The 23,613-nt window shown below is 48.2% G+C and overlaps 1 protein-coding gene across 1 annotated transcript in view; it reads left to right on the top strand.

Moving 5' to 3' along the window:
- Nucleotides 1–23,613, top strand: part of Sdk1 (sidekick cell adhesion molecule 1) — a 281,083-nt gene that overhangs the window by 148,348 nt on the left and 109,122 nt on the right. Inside the window, exons 20-24 of the mRNA XM_059249807.1 lie at nt 241–391; nt 1,294–1,531; nt 9,676–9,791; nt 11,633–11,822; nt 14,794–14,892. Coding sequence (XP_059105790.1) covers nt 241–391; nt 1,294–1,531; nt 9,676–9,791; nt 11,633–11,822; nt 14,794–14,892 — 794 coding nt within the window. The remainder of the gene's footprint in view (nt 1–240; nt 392–1,293; nt 1,532–9,675; nt 9,792–11,632; nt 11,823–14,793; nt 14,893–23,613) is intronic.

Genomic DNA, 23,613 nt, shown 5'->3' with positions numbered 1-23,613 from the left:
GTAGGTATGCCCAAGGGGCTGTCTTCCAGATGATTCTAGATTCTGTCAAACTGACAGTTAACATCACCCATCACAAAGACCATAGATGGCATCTGCATTCTTCACCCACAGAGGTAGGTGTCCATGAATGATGGCCTCTGTGGTCCAGGAAGACAAGTGTGTGAGGAGCACCTGAGGAGACCTTGTTCCGTTCTGTTGGCTTTTGCTTGGATATAACACTGACTCATGGTTTCACCTCAGGTTTCGAATGAGGCAAGTGAACATCGTGGGTCCCAGCCCCTTCAGCCAGTCATCCCGGGTCATCCAGACCCTGCAGGCCCCACCTGATGTGGCTCCGACCAGCATCACTGTCCGAACAGCCAGTGAGACCAGCCTGCGGCTACGTTGGGTGGTGAGTTGGAGACTATGCGGTGGAAGCCACTACCTGTGCTTTCCAGGCCTTCCTGGGAATCAGAGCTTAGCCATACCACACTCAGGTTGTTTCCCTCATCAAAGCCAATCTGATTGTTAGATCACAAAGTATTACATTGCACAATTAGTGTAAGATCACAGAGCAGCCCCGGATTTCTTATTAATTGATAGCATTCTCTCCTTTTGGACCTCAGGGTGCTCTTTCAGGAAAGAGCATGGTCAACATAGAACCAATACTCAACATTCATAAGAGAACCAGTCCAGAGTTTAATCAGAACATTTCTCCCTCAAAATTAAACCAAATTTATATTAAAGGAAATTATTTCCAGCAAAAGTCACTAAAAGAATTTTGTTGAATTAACAGAAGAAAAGTTTTCAGGGAGGGTAAAGCAGAAAGCTGCTGGGATGAGGCCAGGGGTATGTGGCTCAGTGTGTAAAGTGCCTATTACAGAAGCATGAGGACCTGAATTCAGACCCCCCCGCACCCATGTAAAAAGCCAGACATTAGGGGTGCCTACCTGTTACCTTAACACTGAGGAATGGAGACAGGAGGATTTCCTAGAGCTTGCTGGCCAGCTAGTCTTACCAAGTCAGTGAACTCCAGGTTCAATGAGAGACCCTGCCTCAAAAAATACAATGAATAATGGTAGAGGAAGACACCCAACATCACCCTTTGGCCTCTACAAAACATTAATATGAACATGTACACATGCATACGGCCCACATGTGTGTGCATGCACACACTCTAGAAAGTTCCAGGAAAATTCACCTAAGAAAATGGTTTCCATGGAGTTGGCCCCATAGGATGGGTTTGCTCTTGAAGACCTTTAATGTTGACAGTTAGGAGGTGTCCACTCATGCCAGCCTGTCATTCATTGCCAGCCGCTGCCTGATTCCCAGTACAACGGGAATCCCGAGTCTGTGGGCTACAGGGTGAAGTACTGGCGTTCAGACCAACCATCCTCAGTGCTGGCCCAAGTTGTCAATGACCGGCTGGAGAGGGAGCTGACCATCGAGGAGCTGGAGGAATGGACAGAGTACGAACTGCGGATGCAGGCCTTCAACGCCATTGGGGCTGGACCCTGGAGTGAGCTGGTGCGCGGTCGCACACGGGAGTCAGGTGAGAGGGAGGTAATGCAGCTACAGAGACAAGGTCATCTCTTGTCTCGGTACAGAGGAGTTTGGTGGCCCTGGATTTCCACATCCCTGGGTAATAGAGTCTCTGTGTCTCACCTGTGTCTGAGTTGGTGTATTCCTAACACTGGCTTAGACAGGCTTTGTCCAACTGTCTTAGTGGGCTTTTTGTTTGTTTATTTGTTTTCCTAATGCTGTGATGAAAACAAGCTGACAGAAGCAACTGAAGGGAAGAAGATGATACATTGTTTCACACTTTGAGGCCTGGCAACAGGAACAGGAAGTGGCTGGTCACATGGTGTCCACAGTCAGGAAGCAGAAAGAGATGGATGCTGGTGCTCAGCTCTCTTTCTGCTTTATATCCTGTCCAGGACCCCAAACAGAGAAAGATGCTGCTTCCTAAGTGGTCCTTCCCATCTTAGTTAACCCAATCCCTCATAGACATGGCACATGGCCAGCCAGAGACCAACCTACTCAAGATAATCCTTCACAGGTGTGCTCAGGCCCTTGACTCTTAGCTGCTTCTAGAACCCGTCAAGTTGACAACCTATATTAACCATCACCTACTCACAGCCGTTCCTTTGGATTTTAACAGGTGCTGGGCTTATTTTATGATTTTTTAAGTTAATGATAATGTTCATTACCATTGATAAAAAGCAAAAGGCAGAAATTTCCTATGAGATGTCCTTAATACACCAGGCATCGGGCCCTGCTCTCCATGAATGAAGGTAGACAGTATGTGCAAGGGTCTGGCTGCAGTAGGAAGTGGACCCCTGAAAGGCTCATCACAGGGGCAGTTGATGTCTCATTGTTTTGGATCTGAGGTGGGGCTGCTGTTTGTTGGTGGCTATTCATTCAAGGATCCAGGCTCTGCTATACCATGGGATCAGTCACAAGTGCTAGAATTACAGGTGTGCACCCACCATGCTCAGTCTGTGCATGGAGATGAGACCCAGGTCCTGGGAGAGTCACATCTCAGTCTCAAGGAACACCCTGATTGCACAGCACATGTATGGGAACCCGGCAACCCCCAGTAAGGGTCTCTGAAGAGTCACCATTGTGGTGACTGGGATTTAGAGAGGGCTTTGCCGAGACCAGCCAGGGCTCTCTTCCAGCTGTAGCTTTTATGATACCAGCGAGAGAAGAGGCCGATCCACTTGGCTGTGAGCACGTGGACGTGCTCAAACCCTTCCATCTTCATCAGCTGAGTCTTTGTGACAGGAAGGGAACTGGGGACATTTTTAAAGGATAGTTTTAAACCCAGCAATAGACAGGCCAAAAAAATATTTCTTTGAAGAAACAAAACTTTGGATAGAAAACTAGAAAGCCTTGGATAAAAAGTAGTTTTTGAAATTTTAAATTTATCAATGGACAGAAAGGAAAAACAGCAAAATCGCCCATAGCAGCAAGAGCTGTGTTGGAATGGCCGCTGTGAATCTTCCCTAGCAGTTTGTGTGTTCATGTGTGTGCATGTCTGTGTGCATAGGTGCAGGTACACATGTATGCATGAACATGGTGGAGGCCAGAGGTCAGCCTCCTTAGGGACAAGGTCTCGCGTTGACTCGAAATTCACCGATTACTCTAGACTGGCTGGCCAGTGAGCACTGAGGATCTTTCTGTCTCAGTGTCCCCAGAACTGGGATTACAATTGAAAGCCATTACACTTGGCTTTTTTCCTTATGTATATAGGTGTTTTGCCTGCATGTATGTATGTCTTGTGTGCCTGGTACCTGCCAAGTCCAGAAAAGGGCATCAGACCCCATGGAACTGTAGTTATAGGCCATTGTAAACTGCTCTGTTGGTGCTAGGAATTGAACCTGCATCCTCTGGAAGAGCAGCCAGTGCTCTTAACTCCTGAACCATCTCTCCAGGCCCCATGCTTTAAAAACAAAACATGAGGACTGAGAATCAAACTCAGGTCCTCAGTGTAAAACAAGCACTTTATTGACTGAAGTCTTCGCCTCAGCTCTTCATTAATCTTTTTAGGACCTGGCCCTCGATGCCCAGGCAGGGACAGGAGGGTCAACCTGGAATCCATGGTCCTGTATGGAGACAGTGCTGTGCTATAGGGGACCAAAGTACCTGCCACAGAGCTCCACCTGTGTCTGCCTAGGCTGTATAGGACATAGATGACCACACAGTCTGTGCCTGTGGGCTCTGATGTACCCTGTATGTGTGGTCTGGACGCTCCCAGGAGAGAAATTAATGTACAAGTCTGATTGCAGAACTCCAAAGCACAAAGAACAACAACAACAAAAAGTAGACAAATCAGGCATCATTAAAACTAAAGCACTGGGACTTTAAATAGGAATATTGGAAATATCAGATAGGAAATGCAGAAAACCTCAGTGGGAAGAAAATATATCCAAGTGCTATGTCTGAAAAGGGGTTTGGATATGAATATCCAAGACCTCTTACTTCACAATGAAAAGGCAAATGATCCTATTAAAAGTGGAGCAAATGTCTGAACAGACAGTTCTCCAGAGATGGAGACAAATGGCTAATAGGCACATGGGAAGGGGCTCAGCATCATTAGCCAGGAAGGAAATGCAAATCCAAGTCATAAGGAGATGTCACTTCATATCCCTAAGAAGGTCAAAATAAAAAGCACAGCATAGCATGTTTGCGAGGGTGTGGAGGAGTCAGAGCTTTGTACATTGGGTAGCAGTTGGCATGCCGCAAAATCTTAAACCCAGAATCACCACCTAAGCTAGCTAATCCTCACAGGCATGGATACGGGCTAATCTAATCAAGACAGTCCTCCACAAGTGTGCCACAGTGTCTCGTGGAGAATTCTAGATCCTGTCAAGTTGACAACCGATATCAGTCATCACAACACCCAAGAAAACTGAACACCTATGTCTACCAGAACATGCCCACGAGAGTTCATAGCAAAATGTAGCAAGAACCCACTTGTCCATCAATTGATGAAGGGATAAAGGAAAAGCTCTATGTGTCCATGCAAAGGAGGGATCAACAATAAGAGGAGTGGGATGCTTGTGCTTGCAATTATGTGGGTGCACCTTGAAAAAAAGAATTAAGTGAAAGAAATCAGATGCAATGTACCACAGCATACATGGTTCCATGACCTGAAATGCCCAGTGCAAACAAAAATATAGACACGGGGAATAGACCCAGCTGTGTTGGCCTAAAGAAGGTTTGAGAGGAGTGGAGAGTGACCAGCAGCGGGTGTGGCCTTCCACTTTGATGGCAGCTCTGTATTCTGTGCCAGGTGAATTATAACACACCCTGGATGGCATTGTGGTGTTGATGGCCCTGAGGACTCAGCTCCCTCACCCGCACCCCTACCCCACCTTCTGAATGGAGCTCTCAGAGCCCCCTGCAGTGGGAGCCTCATCCCTCGGGCCAGCATGCCTTCCCCAGTTGTAGCAATTTGGACTCTTCATTTTAGTAATTTCTCCTTTTTTGAGACAGATTCTCACGTAGTCCAGACTTAGCTTTGAACTCTCTATGTAGCAGAGGGTGACCTTGAACTCCTAATCTAATTGTGCTCTCTCCCTGGTACTGAGATTACAGGTGAATTAGCACCACACCCAGTTTTTCAGTGCTAGAGGTCAGACCTGGGGCTTTCATCCATGCTAGGTGAGCTGTGCTACCAGCTCAGCTGCAGCCTTAGTGCCTGTTTTCTGTAGGTTTGACTCGCTTATTTCTGTGGTTCTACCAATACCGAACACTTACCCTCCCCATAAAGAGACCCGTCCTGACAGGCATGGCTCATCATTCCTGTTGGGCACAGAGTCACAGGAGCTGATTCCAGGAGCTGCCCTGCAGGCTGGGGAGTGTGCCCTGGAGTGAGCTGGGGAGGAGAACAAAACCACTGACCTCTGTCTAAACAATCTCACATCAGTTAATCAAAACAGTCTTCTCCAAGACTTAAAAATGTCACCAGGGCCAGCAAGAAAAGGCACTTGCCCACCAAGCTTGATAACCTGAGTTCAGTCCCTAGGAGCCACAGAATAGAGGGAACTGATTGCTGCTCCTGGTTGTCCTCTGACCTCCACATGCATGCTATGGCGTGTGAAGTCCTACCCACAAGTATGTGCACATGTGTGCATAAACACACACACACATTTAAAAATAATAATAATAAATGATCTCATAATCCACAGAAATGTCCCAAAGGGTTAGAAACAAAACCAAACAATCTGAACCACATTTAAATGAAGTTTAATAATAGTTTGAAGTGTGGTCTAATGGGTTCTGTGACATCCTGTGACATATTATAAAGATAAATGAGACCTGAGAAGTCACCACAGGAGCGGTGGTGAACAGCAGGGAGAAAGACAGATGGGGAAAGAGAAAATAAGCATGCTGGGCTATTTTGTTTTTGATGAAAGGGGAATTTCTAAGAACATATCAAAACTTAAGATAAATTGGAGAAGAAGTGGAATGTACCTCAGAACAGATAATGGGTACAATTCTTCTTTGCATCTTAAAAAAAAAAAAAAAAAAAAAAAAGGTAGGCTTGGTCCCAGGGGAATTTGAATCAGCTGAAATTTCAGTCTAGCAATATGTCATTTCCTGTTCTTAACAACCCTACCCGGCAAGCTCTCTCCGTGGGAAACTACAAGGTTCAAAGCTCAGCGCTAAGTCACCAGGTTGCCCTGGCTCTTTGGGGATGCAGCCGGGCCTCCTGTGAGGGAATGCTGGCATTACCGCATCTCAGAAAATCAACCGTGGTTAGGGGGTCTGTAGTGAGAAGTAGGCGCTTAGAGCTGTCAAGATTGGCCTCACAGGAAACAGGTAGGGGTCCAAGAGGTAGACCAATTGGGTTGCTATGACGATGGCCTCTCTCTATATACAGACAGGGACAGTTTTCAGAACACAGCACAAACGTAGCAGGCATACAACATGTTTGAGATTTGCAATCTTATTTTAAATCAAGTCAGAAAATGGAGTCTAATAAATGGCATGCTTCCATGCTTGTCCCAATAGCAACTCCTTTGTTCTTAGTGATTCAAGGTACTGTTTTATCACATTTTAAAAATTAAATTAAAATAAGTATCTGTGTAAGCAGTTTTCCAGACAAAGCCATACATAGCAGCATTTGAGGTCTCCAGGGAGCCCCTGCAGGTGGAGCACAGTGAGATGTGGCTGCAGGTTTCCGGACAGACAAGTCCTCTACTTCTGAGAACTGAGTCAAGCCATCAACAACTGTTGCACACACTTCTTTTAGGGAAACAAGAGCAAACACTGCTCACCCCAGACAGTGCACCAACCACATACCAAAGTGATGGTTCTACCCAAGTCCAGCTTGGGGAGCTAAGTGAATTTATTGGGCCCCCTTAGAGCATGGGTGAGGGATGCACACATACAGCTTTCTTATTCGGGGGCATGATCACGGACACATTTGGGGGTGTCCTGGCTAGCGATCTGAGGCTGAGTGGTTAGGAGAGGGTTCTTCATTAATCTAGGAGGGAAGAGGCGCAATGCTGCCTCTGTGGTGCTAGACAGGAAGCTAGCGTTCCTCAGGGTGGACAGCCAGAAACTTCTGCCATGACTTCCCCTCCAGAAAGATTTCCTGTGGGTGGAGAAAGAGGCAAGAGTGGATGCCACCCCACACCCAGTGTCATCCCAGCAGCTTGCCCTGTTAGTCTGTGACTTGGATGGGACCCTCCCTTCCTCCCTTCCCCTTCTCTTTATATAGACACTGCTGGCTCTAACATTGACCGGATCCAGCTCCACAACTGTCTAGGGCCCTTATGGGTAATAGTAATTTGTCTGAAATTACTGTGGAGAGATGAGGACCCAAGTTCAAACTCGAGAACCCAGCTAGAAAAGCCAGACATGGTGCTAGCCTGTAATTCCAGCGCTAGAGAGATGAGTATAGGAGGATCCCTAGGCTCACTGGCCAGTCTGCCTGCTAAATCAGCAAGCCCCAGGTAAAAGTGAGAGACCCTGTCTCAAAAACCAAGGTGGACACTGCCCTGAGGAGTGATATCCAAAGTTGGATTCTATCTTACACAAACATACCCGTACAAATACAAACATTCATGCACATGTGCACACATTAACAGTCATGAACAAAAGAAACATCTCAAATGGCAGCTTGAGTAACAAGCATGCTCCCTCACAGTTCTGGAAGCCTGAGCCTGGGTCTGGGTGTCCATGGGACTGCACTCTATGGGAGGCTCTGTTCTAGATCCCCGACAGCCTCTGCTGCCCCCTTGTTTCACGGTTGCATCTCTGTGATCTTCCTGGAGCACTGTCCTTGAGGGCTTGTAGTGGGCTTGTGAAGCTTTTTGGCCTCATTGGCAGAGTGGCTCACCCCACACAGCACTGCATAGACAGATGCCCAAGCCTTGTCACGCATCAGAGATGTGATGGCCTTGAAATGTCCACTCCTTCAGCATGGAAGCCTTGGGACAAGGTGTAACCTTTAGGCCCAAGTCCAGGGGAGCCTTCTGCTCACTTCAGGCATCTTTTAAGCAGTGTGTCAGCTGACCACTCGAGAACTCTCCCTGCTCTGTCCTTTCCTTTGTAGGCAGGCTTTGACATGTAAATGGGTCCATAAGCAAATTCTTGAAGTGGTGGTGATTTATCTACCAGAGTGTCTAACATTGGATATATTGCCATCTACAGATGTGTTGGGCTACATCCATAGGTATCTTCGGACACACTGATAGAAAGAAAAAGAAAAAAAACTTGTCTTTAAAGTTCACTGCTGTTCATATTCACATTGTGTTTGATTCCTGGAACACTCCTCAAGACATTCAGTGCCACCAAAGAAAACTAAATGAGGCAAAATTGCCTAAATGTAGGAGAACTGAGTTAGGTACACAATGGTCAAAACCACAAGGACTGCCTTTAGGCAATTATGTAACAAAACAGTTTAAATGAAATGGAATGGGAAGGGTGTAGGTGTTTGAGGCCAGCCTGGGCTACATAGTGAGTTGCAGGCCAGATTGATTCTGATACCTAGCAAGTCTCATCTCAAAAACAGATAACTAATAATGCCGGGATGTTGGTGGCTCAGTCAGTAAAGTGACTTGGGTTGGGACCTGAGTTAGAGCCCCTTACCCATGTTAAAAGCTGAATGCTGGAGCCCATGCTTGTAATCCCAGAGTTGGGGAGGTGGAGACAGGAGGATCGCCGAGGCTCATTAACTTACTGGCCAGCTAGCCTAGACTAATCTGTGAGCCCCCGGCCACTGACAGACCTTGTTTCAAAAAATAAAGTGGATTATGACTAAGGAACAAAAACCAAGGTTGACCTTTGGTCTTGTGTGCACTCGCAAGCGCACGCGCGCGCGCGCACAGACACACACACACACACACACAATAACTAGAATGAAATACAACTTTCTTCAGTCTTAGATTTCCAGGCCCAGGGCTGCAGCCTAATGGCAGAGTACTTGCTGAGCATGTGCAAGACCCCCAGTTCCATGCCCTGCATTGAAAACATAGAAAAGACAAACAAGCAGATCCACCTTAGTCCTCTGTTTATCTGCAGAAAGGGGTGGATAACACCTGCTTCTGCTGATCAGGAGGGATTAGACTCAATTAGGAATCAGAGACAGAACATTATGAGGCAGGGCTCCCCACCTGCCCCTCACCCACATACAGCAAACATCATCCCTGGGGTCTGGTCTTCTGTCCATTACCCCCCCCCATCCACCTCCTCTGTCCAACCCTCAGGGACCTTCATGTTTAGCGGTCTCAGTGAGCTAGTATCCATCTGAAATTGAGGAATTCCTCTTCAAAGTAAAAGCCTGCAGCTCTTTAAGTTATTACCCAAAACAGATGGAGAGCATTTTCTTGCTGACCAGGCTCAGGTAGAATTGAGTTCTAAATACCCAGGATTTACGGAATTTGTTGCTCATATTAAAGAGATTTACATATGTGCTGTACACCTGCAGGCTTATCTGATCCACACAGAATGCTCAGAACCACTGCTGTTTCAAGAACAGCCTGAGCAGGATGTGTGTGTGTGTGTGTGTCTGTGTGTGTGTGTGTGTGTGTGTGTACGTACAGTGTGTGTATGTCTATGTGTTTCTGTGTGTGTGTATGTCTCTGTGTGTCTGTGTGTCTGTCTGTCTGTGTGTAAATGCCCCTCTGTTCATAGAAAGCTGGAGACTGTCGATGCAATCATTGACATGTTCTTTTGCAGTCCCTTCAGCAGCTCCTGAAAATGTGTCTGCTGAGGCTGTGAGCTCCACCCAGATCCTGCTGACGTGGGCTTCAGTCCCTGAGCAGGACCAGAATGGGCTCATCCTGGGCTACAAGGTAAGGGTTTATGATGACTCTGCTCTGCCTTCGGGGCTGGTGGGAAGGTGTCACAGATCTGTCACTTGGGCCAGTTCCTGACTTTATCAGCTGTCTTGTCTGGAAGAGATGGACTGGGAGAAGTGCTTTCCAGGCATCAGTCAGGAAGCAAATACAAGAGAGACCCTGACCAGTAAGCCAGGCTCTGGCTCTGTCTGTTCTGGCTGAGGCACCCTGGGCCCTTGGACCATGAATGGATGCAGCTTCTGTCACCTACTGTCAAATGAGAATGACTACAGTGGTCACTTCCCAGAGTTGCTATGTGAAATTAGGGGCATCTGGGAAATGGTCCCTGCTTCTCTGAGTGCTGATTTGTGATGGCCCTAGGTGGGGCTGTCCTCTGTTAGGGTTGGACTTACCCTTGCTTCTCCCGGTCCATCTTAAGCTTCTACCAAGAATCTTCAAAACCGCATATTTCTTTCTCCTCTCTCAAACGTGTCCAGTACAATTACCTAGCTCTGTGTCTAGCTCCAGTCTCCCAAGCAGCACAATGGACTTCTCTGGATCTAGTCGATAATGTGAGGCTGCTCTCATGGGACAATCTTCTGGACTGGAGCAGTAGAGCACCTGCCCAGAATCTCCCAGTGAGGGGCTGGGGTGTGGCTTGATGACCAGTTGCTTGTCTAGCCTTCATGAGTCCCTGGATTCAATCCCTAGTACAACAATAAGAAAATGCCTCCCACATATCCTCAATGGATTTTAGGCATTTTCTCTCTTGTCTTTCAGTAACTGGTTTTTTATGGCGTTTTTTCTGCTCTGGGGATAGAGTGTGGGGGTGGGGAACACCATTTTATGATCAGACAGGATCTCCCACGATAGCCCAGGCTGGCCTGGAACTCACTATGCAGCATCAGCTGACCTTGAACTCATAGCAGTCTTCCTGCCTGGTCTTGCAAAGTGCTGGAATGAGATGCTTCCCTCCCATGCCCGGCTGTCTTTCTGTCATTAAATCCCAACTGCTTTCCTCTGACCTGTGCTCAGATGCATTCCCTCTCCATAAGTATTCTAATAGCCCCGTTCAGGATCCGTGCTGTGTGACACACACAGGGAACATGGTGATCCAGAGTTTATGACAGAGACATGACAAGTCTCCTGCTCCATAGTGGCAGCCCTGTTGGGTGGGTTCAGTGGACAGATCTCCATGCTGCACCTTGGGAAATGCTTCCTGTGCTGGTGTCTAATGTCTCCCCAGTGACCCTCTCTCTTAGAGCTTGTAGATCACTTACCTTGGAGAACAGTTCAGAGAGGGATAAGCTTAGAGGAAGGACTGAGGAGAGAAAGAGGAAGAGGAGGAGGCCCTGGAGGAACACATCTCAGTTCATCCCTGTGACCTGGGGGCAAGCCTCAGGTTCACTTGAGGAAGAAAGAGCAAGTCTTCTGGGGCAGCAACCCCAATTTTTTGGAATCAAGGGATTTCATGGAGACCCAAGCTCCATTTATAGGAAGCAAGAGGCTTGTGCCCAAGACCAAGCCCATGCTTTAGTGGGAGCACTTGGCATGGCTATAGTCGAGAGCTTCAGATCTTGCCAAATTGTGCCCAGGCAGCCAAATCACCAAGCTGTAGGCAGAGCTGTGTGATTCCAGCCACTCTTCTGGAGTATAGTTGCCTCATGGCTGCCTTCCCCCTTGATGCCAGTGGGTAGAAATGAGATCCAAAACTCCCTTAATAGCTGCCCTTGTGGAGAAACCACAGTTGGGTGGTCCCTGCCGGTTAGTTTTGAGCTGGTACCCTGTGCACAGGGAGTCCCCTTCCAAGCACGCACTTAGCTGTAACCATCTGCATGTGTGTGTTGATGCTTCAGATTCTGTACCGTGCCAAAGACCTGGATCCAGAGCCCAGAAGCCACGTGGTTCGAGGGAACCATACACAGTCTGCCCTGCTGGCGGGCCTGCGCAAGTTTGTGGTGTATGAGCTCCAGGTGCTGGCGTTCACACGTATTGGGAACGGGGTCCCTAGCTCGCCCCTCGTCCTGGAGCGTACCAAAGATGACAGTAAGTACACAGCTGGCCCCGCTCCCTTCTGCCTTAGTTTTCCAATCCAAACAGTTTGGATTGAAGTTGTTTTTAGTGTAAATTTTCAACCACTTTTTTTTTTCTAGTCGAGGGAAACAAAACAAAATTGTTTTCCAGTCACTGGGTGTTTATGTGGCCAATATGAGCCCAGAGAGGGTTTTTATGGCCTGATTATGGACTGTGCGGCATCTCGATCCTAACCATGCTGTGGGCAAGGGCTCGTGAGGGTGGGCTAGATTATGAGACATGAGCCCATCCACTTAGTTTGATCTACAGATCTAGATCAAACTCCTCACTGGACCCGGGTGTCCATTCTCATGAGGATGGCGGGTCTCACCATTGCCTTCAGATTGCTAATTGCACGTTCCTGCACAGAGAGCAGCATATTTGACAGCACCCAGGGGTCCCCAGGCTCCGGTGCTTCCAGATTTGAGTAACAAGCACATCTTGCTGGCTTTGTTTTTATGGAAGTCTAAATCATCGGTAAATATGTTTTTCCACTTTGCAGATGTCAAACACTTAAAGGTTAGCTCCTTCACACGTTCGTTATTAAACAGGCCATAATGAATATGTCAGGGGGGAAATACTGATCTGCCCAAACACCCACCTCGGGTTCGGAAGTGTCTGACAGGACGGAAAAAACAACAGGGTTGTTGAAGCATCTCCTTGGAATGGCTAATGAGCCACAACTCCACTTGCTCCATTAAAAGAGCCCTGTCCCCCTCTTCCATAGTGTGCGGATCTGGCCTGGGCTCCATATTACTTCTCATTGCTGTGACCAGATGTCTGAGAAGTAGCTTTATGGAAGGGGGTTGATTTGGGCTCACAGTTGGAGGGTGCAGGCCATCATGGCAGGAAGGCCTGGCGGCAGGAGCATGAGTCAGCTGGTCACATTGCAATCACAGTCAGGAAGCAGAGAGATGGATGCTGGTGCTCAGCTCGCTTTCTCCCTTTTATTCAGTCCAGGAGCCAGCCCATGGGATGGTGTCTGTCACACTTAGGATGAGTCATCCCACCTCACTTAGCCGAATCTAGAAAATCTGTCATGGACATGCCTAGAGTCTGTCTCTTAGGTGATTCTAGATCCTGTCACACTGACAGTCACAATCATCACTGCTTCCGTGGGATTATCCTTCAGCTGTCTCCAGGGTGAGGGGTTAGGGGTAGATGGGCAGTACAGGGGAAATAAATAATTGGCCATATTAGCTGCAAGTTGCACCAGTCACCTATGTGGGCACACTTCAGCTTAGTCCTATGAAAAGAAAGTAAAGACATTTAAAAAATTGTCCCTCAATGTCCACTGCCATCATTCTTTCTAAAGGACACATGTAGTCAGGCAATGATTTTTTCCTTTTATTGCTGTATTATTTATATAAACATGTCTTCTCTCTTCATTTTGACACAATCTGTTGTGCCTTGGGGACAGCTCAGAAGGTCATTGCTATGTCACCCTGGTCTTATAAATGAGTCCTGGCGTTCAAGCCTGCGGCCTCCTTTGGACATTTACTTCACCCATGTATAGGTATCATTACACATGTCTGGATTCACCCACCCAGAATGGACATTCCCCACATTCTGTTTCTGCATCAATTGCTCCTGGCCGTTGCGTGGGAATCAATCCATGATTAAGTCTGATGAGACGCTCTCACACTGGCCACACACCAACTTGCCTATCCATTTAAGCAAATATGTTTTATGAGGGCTGAGACCCTATTATTCAATTGTTCCACAAGATATCACTGCGTTTTAAATTATCGGTGCACTGAACCACACAGAAGAATTATTATACGCATCTGTGAACATCAGCTCTTAAGTTTCTAAGACAGGGCCGGCGAGGTGAGGCGGGCATTGGCCAGAAAGCCTTGGCTGTCAGTGTGCTTCCTCAGTGATTGAGGGGAAACTAAGGGATAGATCACATTGTATTGGTTACCTCTGTTGTGGCTATAACCAAATACCTGACAAAAGCAGCTTCAGGGAAGAAGGTTTACTCTGCTCATAGCTCAAGGGTATGTGGACCATCATGGTAGTGAAGTTTGGTGGCAGGAACATGAGGCAGCTGGTCAATTTGCATCCACAGTCAGGAAGCAGAGAAGATGGATGCTAGTGGTCAGCTTGCTTTCTCCTTTTTATTCAGTCCAGGACCCCAGCCCGTGGGATGGGGTCACCCGTATTCAGAATGGGTCTTCTCCCCTCAGTTAACCCAATCTGGAAACCCCACAGACATGGCCAGAGGTGTGTCTCCCAGGTGATTGTAGATCTGCCCAGTTGACAGTCAATATTATCTGTCCTAGTTGCCAGTCACCTGCTCTACAAATGTCAAATCCAGCGAAGCCATAGGCTAGCATTGCCATGAGCTGTCCTCTCAAGTCATGGAGGCATGGTTTCTCAGCATGGTTTTCTAAGCCAGATGGTCAGGATACAAAATAAGGTGTGTTTTTCAGAATCATCAGGGAGTCACATGGAGCCATTGAGGGTCCCGAAGTCCTTCACTGAAAACATGGCTTGGGGAGATGACAGAGTCTGCAAAGTGCCTGCTGAATAAGCATGAGGACCTGAGTTCAAATCCCTAAAACCCACATAAAAAGCCAGATACAAAATACAAACTAAGGGGCTGGAGAACTGACTCAGCAGTGTAGAATGTTTGCTCTTCTCCTGGTGTTCAATTCCCAGTACCCGTATTGGGCAGCTCTTAACTGCCTGTAACTCCAGCTCCAGAAGATCTGACGCCTTCTTCTGGCCTCCACAGACAGATGGTGGCACACATGCAGCATATATCACAGACACAGACACATAAATAAATGAACAGTTTTAAAAGGGTAAATCAATTTCTGAGACATAAATTAAAAAATGAAAGCGTGGGGCCCCTCCGAGGAGACCCACGTTCACCATTAGAGCATGAGGCTGGCCACAGAACCCTATACGACTCCTGCCTCACTGTGCTTTCCTTTAGCCCCAGGTCCCCCCGTGCGGCTGGTGTTCCCTGAAGTGAGGCTAACTGCAGTGCGGATCGTGTGGCAGCCCCCGGAGGAGCCCAATGGTGTGATTCTGGGTAAGGAACACTGCGGTGGAGGAGAGAAATTTGCTCTCTCCTGTTTCTATCAGACAATGGGGTGAGTAGACACAAATCATGCCAACAGCAGCATCTCCTGGACACAGAGCATCACAGGCTTCTTTTGTTCCTGAGCAGGGCACTGAGGCTTTCTCAAGGAATGAAATTTACATTTTATTAACCCAGAATTCCCTCCATTTGTTTATGGCCCATGGCAAGCCCATTCGTAATCAGCCTCCTTCCACTACAGGCTGTGCTGGTGGTTATTTGGGAAATGGCAGGCTGGTTTTTCAGTCAGTGCCGACCAGGCTCCTGAGGGCACCTGTCTCCCACCACGAGGCTTGCACTGACCCACAGTAGAGTCCCCTGGGATGACATGTGAACCTCAGGTTCTCAGCCTCACATTCAGAGACGCAGCTCTGAAAAGATGGATGGAAAACTAGCAAATTGTGTTTTAAAACACCATCAATACCTTTACTTATTTATCCTCTTACTAAGTCATATTAAAGACCCCATGTTTGTTACTATTGCCTAGTGGGAGACAGGACTGAGTACGGCCCACCCTTCTCAGGTCTCCCGATGACCAACATGATCCCAAGTCTCTAACTGTCCTGTGAGCCACTCCTTCTGGATGGAGGTTGGGTGGGTGAAATGCTGCTTCACAGTGAGTCTGGAGGGGGAGCAGGGAATGGACATCTGGTGGCTTCTGCCTGAGGGCGCAGACAGATCCAGAGCTGGGCCGGGTGGGGACCATGGGCAAGTGCTCTGCTGTGTGCTGGAGAATGTGGCGCAAGGAAAAATGTGACACATTTCAGGGGAAGGGTCCTAGAATACAGCACAGAGTACGACTGCAAACCCAAGTCACCAGTGACATCTACCTGGTCCCCACTCACAGGAGGCTCCGAGATAGTAGGCAACTTCCAGGGAAATGATTTATCTGAAATGATGAGCAGGTGGCAAAAAGCCACTGCCATTCCCTGCTTTTGATCTTGCCAGTCTAAGACTTGGCTTGAAGAAAGTATTTCACTTTTGTTAAAAAGAGGTTGAGGGGCTGGAGAGATGGCTCAGCAGTTAAGAGCACTGGCTGCTCTCTCAGAGGACCTGGGGTTGGTTCCCAGCACCCACATGACAGCTAACAACTGTCTGTAACTCCAGTTCCAGGGGCTCTAACACCCTCTTCTGGTATCCACGGGTACCAGGCACACAGAGGGTACATAGTCATACATGTAGGCAAGCCATCCACATACATAAAACAAAAATAAATCTCAAAAAACAACAAAAACTTTTTAAGGAGATTGAGGACTGGGGAGATATCTCCATCAGTAACGTTTGCTATGCAAGCCTACCAGCCCAGGTTGGATCCCCTAAACCCACATAAGAAAGAATTCAGATGGTAGCACATGCATGTAATCCCAGCACTGTGGAGGTGGAGACAGGTGGGTCCAATGAGCTCACTAGCCAGGCAGCCTCACTAAATGGTGAAGTCCTAGGCCAGTGAGAGATCCTGTCTCAAATGGTGAATAGCACTTGTCTCAAAAAACAAAGTGGACAGTACCTGAGGAACCACACCTAAGGTTGTCTTGCAGGCACCTACACATACATCCACTTACATGCAAGCACACAAACACACAGATATAGATACACACACACACACACAGAGAGAGAGAGAGAGAGAGAGAGAGAGACCACCAGCAGCCCAGGGAAGGAGGCCCAAAAGGCATGTTTTGTGGAGCACTTACCTCCTTAGGATGGGCCTGAGTGATGCTATGCTGTGTCATCCACTCAAGGAGGCCATGGCCTGTTTGCTCCTTGACCTGCCATTGCAGGGTCCCTGAAGCTACCAGACACAAGTATTTCTGTGATCTCAGAGCTTCTGAACCTGGTGGCTATGAGGTTACAGGTGCTTGAAGCCCCTGTTGGAATGAGTTCTGAATGAAAAAGATAGCAAGCCTTATCTGGAGCCAGCACCATGGGCTGGGCCCACGGGTAGGGAAATGACCTAAGAGCAGGTGGCCAGTGCAGAGACAAACCATGCTTTAGCAGGAGCCTAGCCTCAGCATGGCAGCAGGCAGCAGGTCATTATGAAGCCAACAAAACTGGATACGTGATTACCTAGGAGTTGTCCCCAGAAGGCCACAGTAAAATAGGCAACATTTTGGTAGATGCAGAATAGTAGAATTCTGGTCCGTCACCTGGAGTCCCAGAGGTCTCCAGACTGTTTTCTATGAAGAAGTAGGTTCCTTGAGCCCCACCCTACCCCAAGCCTCCCACTCCCATTGCCAATCCTACTGACCCCAGGCACTGCTAACTCCCTGGTCCACTCTCTGCATACGTCATTGTTCTGGGACTGCAGATGGATGCTGCAGCGTTGCACTGCTAACCAGGGCCTCCCATGCAAACACAGGGCCAGGGTCTTACCTGGGGTCCTCCTGTAAGAGTCATAGAAGGCCTCCTCCTCTATGTTTTCTGCTGCTGTGATTGAATGCCACAGGCTGTACAGTTTACAGAGAATGAAGGTTCACTCTCCCTAGATTCACAGTGCTTCTATAATTAGTAAAATGTTAGACCCTGTGAAGTAAGCGATGTGATTTTAAAACCAGCCTAGTGCCCCATGTGGGCAGTAAGACGGTCTAATACAGCTTTCTGTGTCCCACTGGAAATGATGGCATATTCGGTGCAATGTTAAAGGCAGGTGTTTAAGGAAAGGGGGTTTATACAGTCTCTGGGGATGGAGGGCTATTGGGGAGGGTCTTGCTGATGAAGACTCTGCACAGGTCACACATGGGGGTGGGTTGTCATACAAGAGAGAGTGAGGAGGACTTTTATAGATCCTGCAAGGTAGTTCAGTTCTGTATTCCCCAAAACTCATGTAAAAAAGCCAAGCTCGGTGGCACACGCTTATAATCCTAGTACCGCAGAAAGAGACAGGAGGATGGCACGGCTCACTGCCCAGCCAGCCAAGCCTGCTCAGTGAGCGCCGAGCCACTGAGAGACCCTGTCTCAGAACACCAGGTGGGCAGCATCCTGCAGAATGACACCAAGGCTGACCTCTGGCCTCCACGAGCACATGCTCACAAATACACACATGCACACACACACACACACACACACACACTAAAATCAAACTAAATAACTACACAAGATGACAGTGACAACAGACCCACCAGTCAGGATCTGGGTAGTACACTGATGCCTTAGCCTGTAAGTGACTTCACCTGGTCATGGTCTACCACCAAAGAAAGAATCCACCTGTGGATCCCACCTCCTAGTCCCTCACTGAGGACCATCAGCCTGCAGCACACTCCCCTGCAAGTCCGCCACCTGCTCTCCATGTGTCTCTACCTGGCAGGCACCCTCCTCTGCACTCACAGAGGACATCGTTCCAGATGGGACTGTCAGCTCACTTCTAAATCTTTGGCGTTTACTCTTCAAAATGTCCTGGAACATTTGTTTCGCATATCACAGAAGCACCATAACGTGAGATTTAGGCAGCAGTAACATGCCAGGTCACATCCATCAGACCTGGAACCATGAGAGCTCGTGACCACCTGAACAAATGAAACCGTGTGAAGACAACCCCCCTCACACGTCCTTGTTGAGAGTGTGGCCTGTGTAGCCGCTAGAGAGTCACACATGGGAAAGATGAGCAGGGCCACCTCCACCCCAGCCGTTCTCATCTCTAGACATTGTGCCCAAAGGAAACTCTAAGAGGTTGGCAGTACATGCCTGTGTGAAACCCTGGGTACAGTGGGTGTGTGGCACACCCCTGTTATCCCAGTACTCAGAATGTGGAGGCTGGAGATTATGAAAGTAAATTTAAGGTTATCCTCAGCCACTGAGTGAGTTCAAGGCCAGCCTGGGCCACAGGTCTCACATATGAGACCCATAAGGCTAGCCTGGACTCATAGATCTCACATATGAGATCCTGTCTGGAAAAAGAATTTGAAGGAAACACACCTGTTTGCAAGGCTATGCGTTTCAGCAGATTTGTTTATGCAGTTCGAGTGGCTCGACTCTCACAGGGCTGCAAGTACTTCTCCCAGTGTCTTAGGCTCTGCGTTATGTAGGCAGAAAGCAGAGGGGATGATGGGTAAGACCCCCAAAGCCCCACTGTCTAGGCTCAAACGTCAGCCCGCCATCTACTAACTGAATACATTTATTAAAAGTCACTTGGATTCCCAGGCCTCGGTTTCCCCATTTATACCTCCCTCAGCATGTACAGTGAAGCGCTCAGAAAAAAACATCTACCACATTCAGTGCTCAATAAATGTGAGCGTTCTTGTCCCATTTGCTAGCCTGTCTCTTCTGGCTGGAGGACCTTTGATCCTGGGGCTGGCTTACAGGACCCTGTATGACATGGGGCCAGGCCAGGCCAGAAATTGATTTTGTGTGTACTGATGCACACGGCGTTCCCCTGTTCTCCATCACTTGTGTGTGTGTGTGTGTGTGTGTGTGTGTGTGTGTGTGTGTGTCTTGCACGCATGCATGTGTGCACGCACGGGTGTTCAGGTATGACACCTGTGCACACACAGAGATCAGAGGGGGAACCTGGGTGTCCTTTGTCAGTCTCTGCCTTATTCCCCTGAGACAGGGTCTCTCCGTGAATCTGGAGCTAGGCTGATGGCTCACCAGCTCTAGTGACCCTCCTTTCTCTGTTCCTGACAGTGCTGGGCTTACAGACATACACATACAGCCACACTTGACTTTTTACATGCGTGCTGGAGGTTTGAACTCATGTCCTCATGCGGGCACAGCAAGTTCTCTTACCCACTGCACTATTTTCTTAACTGGGACCTTTGAATTTAATGTGATGTCCTGATGGGGCCATCATTGAAAATCCCAAACACATAGGGAAGAAGTGGATGACATTTACAGACTTCAAGCATCCTGCATTAGTCAGTATTCTATAGAAGAACAAAACTGATTTGAGTGTATATTACTAAGGGAATTTATTAGAGACAGGCTGGGGAATCCAACACCGGCCATCTACATGCTGGAGAAGCTGAGAACCGGGTAGCTGGTCAGTCCATGAGTCAGGATACCTCAGAAATCCCCATCTGGTGCCTAGGGCCTGAAGGATTCCTGGAGAGCCACTCACTGGTCCTCAGCCCATGTTGGAAGTCTTAAGAGACTGGATTCCAAAGCCAGTGAAGGGTGGCAGCGACCCAGAGCGGATGCACTTACAGCAAGGGACAAAGGCAGGCAGGCAGAGCACTGCTTTTCCCTCCAGTCCCTTTGTATGTGGGCTGCTGGAAGGCACTGCCCACTCTGGAGAGGACTCCCTCTCCCTAGTTAGTTCTTCCTGTGAATCCCCTCACACCTCCATTCAGAGGCCGGCCTCTTAGGTGACTCCAACAAGACTAACCATCACACACAAATGCTAAGTCACATGGCTAACTGTCTTAAAGTACGGCTGCAGTGGCATCTGGTGATGGCAGATGCTGTCTGGGGGACCCATCACTTAGGCACCATTACAACCAGCACACCAGGAAAGAAAGACGAACAGGTTCCTGAAGATCCATGTTGTTGCTGGAGTGGGAAGGAAATACTCTGTTTGCCTGGCTTACCTCAAAAGGATGTTCCCGCTCAGGCTGCCTGGGCGGTCGTCTAAGCCTGTGAACTCTTCCACAGCTCACACCTTCCCTCCCAGTCTCTCTGAAAACATGTTCTTGCATTTCCCAAAGAGATTAACAGCATGAAACAGTGCCAGGTGCCTGGAGGGAGAAAACACTCGCTGGTTTGTGTGGTAAATATTTTACTATGGAGAGCTCTGAGCGGTTCGGAGCCTCCTTCGGGGGTTGTATGGAACTACCTGGGTATAGCCACCCGCTCCAGCTTGACAGACTGCTCCTCACACCCTTGAATACTGTTAAGCTAGGCTTCACTCGTACACTCCTCAGAACTATGCCATAGCCAGCCCAGACACTTCAGATTCCGCTCCTTCCCCACCCATCAGAATCCCCTCCCCCTCCAGCCAGGACCTAACACTAACCCTGAACATTTTTTGAGAACCCTGCTGTAGCTTTCCTGTGTTCCCAGCCCTTAAGTAGATAATCTATAAACCTACAGCTACATGCCATGGGCTAGACTTGGGGCTTCCTGGGACCCTTAAGCTGCTTCTGGGTTCTCTGACACCTTTGTGAGTGTGAGCGCAGACATCATAGCTTCCAAACCGCTGTCAAGGCTTAGCAGCACCATGTCCTGCTGATGACCTTGCTTTGGGGACCCGAGCATCATCAGGGAGACCAATGCCTTTGGTTGTTGGCCATCAGTACAGCTCATAAAAGGTTCTCAGCTGCCTTGAATGTCAAGACAAAGCCCCAGATAGCTGTTCCAGCTCTCGGGGTCAGACATCAAGGAGTGGGGACCCCCACGAGGCTTGTAGCCCACGGCTGTGTCATTGTACCCAATCCTCTGTCATCCCTCCAGCCAATTTTCCAGGCATGCAGTGCCCCCTCCACCTTCCAGCACGTTCAGAAACAGGCACAGGCCTCTCAATGCACATTTTAATCTTCCCTCGGATCGATGTCCCTCATGCTTGGCCTTGTTCTCTTCAATGCCCGCATTATCATAATTCACCCATAACCTTAAAAACTGTGCTTCTCTCGGGCCACATTCTCCTCCTCCTCTCGAGTAAGCGTACCCATTCTTTGCAAACACACACAGCAGCCTCCTGACCTCGGCTCGCTGAAATCCTGCCCGCTAATGCTTCTGATCCGGCTGCAACCATAATTACATAAGAAGCCTCATCCTCAGAACCGCTCTTAGCTCTGAACACCATCCATCATTATTCTCTAAAAATGCAAGAACTACTCCAAAGCTGCCTCTTCCACCGGGGATGTATGGGGAAAAGACCGCCGTGGTCCAGCGAATGAGTCTTTTCAGCGTGTCAGGGTGATGAGCGGGTGTTAATTTTTATGTTCAGCACACCAGGGTGCAGGGCCTGCTAATGATGCCACATCTATTGGATGAAAATAATAGCAAGGTACAAACAGAAGCCTGAGGCTGAGGAGTTTTCTCTCGGTAATAGCTCAGTGTGGGAAGTGGATTGGAGGTAGAAAATAATAACCCAGATTTCCTGCAGTTAGAGACAAATGACATTGAGCCTTGTGGTTTCCCTACATTATCTACTGAGTCTGCATGGTGACTGTCCCGGGTAGATAGTCTCCTCTTTCTGTTTCAGAGACAGAGGGGTCAGGGATTAAGGGTAGCCCTGCAGCAAAAATCCCCTTCCACAAGAGGGAGGGCCCTACTGTGCTAGGCAACCATAGGATTGTCCCAGGATCCCTGGGGATACCCTAATCTACCGAGGGTCAAGTCCTCAGATAAACGGTGTAGTGTCTGCAGATAACCTGTGCTCATTGCCTATATACTGAAGTCATCTGTAGGTGACTGACTGCCTGTGCCTTGTCCGGTGTAGACGTTTTTATAGTGGCAGTCACGCTGTATCCTTTAAAGATTAATAACACCAAGAGTCCCCACCACTCGGCACTAACACAGGGCTTTTCTTGAGTTTTTAAAGAAAATTTTAAATTTTTATTTGTGCGTGTATTGGAGTGTGAGTATGTGTGTGTGTGTGTGTGTGTGTGTGTGTGTGTGTGTGTGTGTGTGCCCTGTTACTGCTCAAGAACATGGCCAGTCCCACCTTCATACACAGGCAGAAACACACCCTGGAAGGCTACAAGGTCTAAATGGATATAGATGAAAAGCCTGGAATAGAGAGGCCTCTATACATAGTGCCAAATGTTATTCGTTCATTCATTCGTTCATTCATTCATTCATTCATTCATTCTCTGCATGTGCAAGTGTGTGCACCTGTGTGTGAGAGTAAGATGTCAACATCAAGTGTCATTCCTTAGACTCTGTCCATCTTGTTTTTTGAGACAGGGTCTCTCACTGGCCTGGGGCTTGCTGATTTGGCTAGCTGTCTCCACTTCCCCAGAACTCGGGTAACAGACACACCACCACCTTGGCTAGGACTGAACGCAAGTCCTCACGCTTGAACAGCAAGCACTTCACTTGCTGAACCTTCTTTCCACCGTGGATGTTATCAGCGTTACCAGTGAGAGGAGAAATATAGAGAGTGACATGGGGTAGGGACTTAGCCAAGGTAAACAAAGAACTGGACTGGGTTAGAACATAGATCATTGTCTATCTACTCTCTGGGCAAGGGCTCCCAAGAGATACAAAGATCCACAAATGACAACCAAGAGCCACTGAGCCACACCCCAGCCCCTCACTGGGGGATTCTAGGCAGGTGCTCTACTACTGAGATTTCTGTGTTTTTTATTTGGATATTCAGTCTTTCTACATGCCCTGGCAAGCCTTGAACTCATTCTGTAGCACAGGCTGGCTTGAGCTTTCAGTTGTCCTGCCTCAGCCTCCTGAGAAGCTAGGACTACAGACTGGTGCCAATAGACCTAGACTAATGTCCTTTTTTTTTTTTTTTTAAAGAAAGGCAGCTTAAATCTAGGCGTTTTCTAAAATACTGTTAATAAATACTGACTACATGACTAGAGGTATCATTCCCAGTCAGAAGATCTTAGAGTTGTGGGGCTGGAGAGATGGCTCAGCGGTTAAGAACGAGTGCTTGTTGCTCTTGCAGAGGACCCAAGTTCAATTCCCAACATCCATGTTGGGTGGCTTCAGCTCCAGGAGATCTGATGCTCTATTCTGGACTCCCGAGTGCACCTACACACACATGGCATATACTTACACACA

Source organism: Peromyscus eremicus, chromosome 23 (assembly GCF_949786415.1).
Source record: "Peromyscus eremicus chromosome 23, PerEre_H2_v1, whole genome shotgun sequence".
Classification (NCBI taxonomy): Eukaryota; Metazoa; Chordata; class Mammalia; order Rodentia; family Cricetidae; genus Peromyscus; species Peromyscus eremicus.
This window is presented reverse-complemented; position numbering and strand designations above follow the sequence as displayed.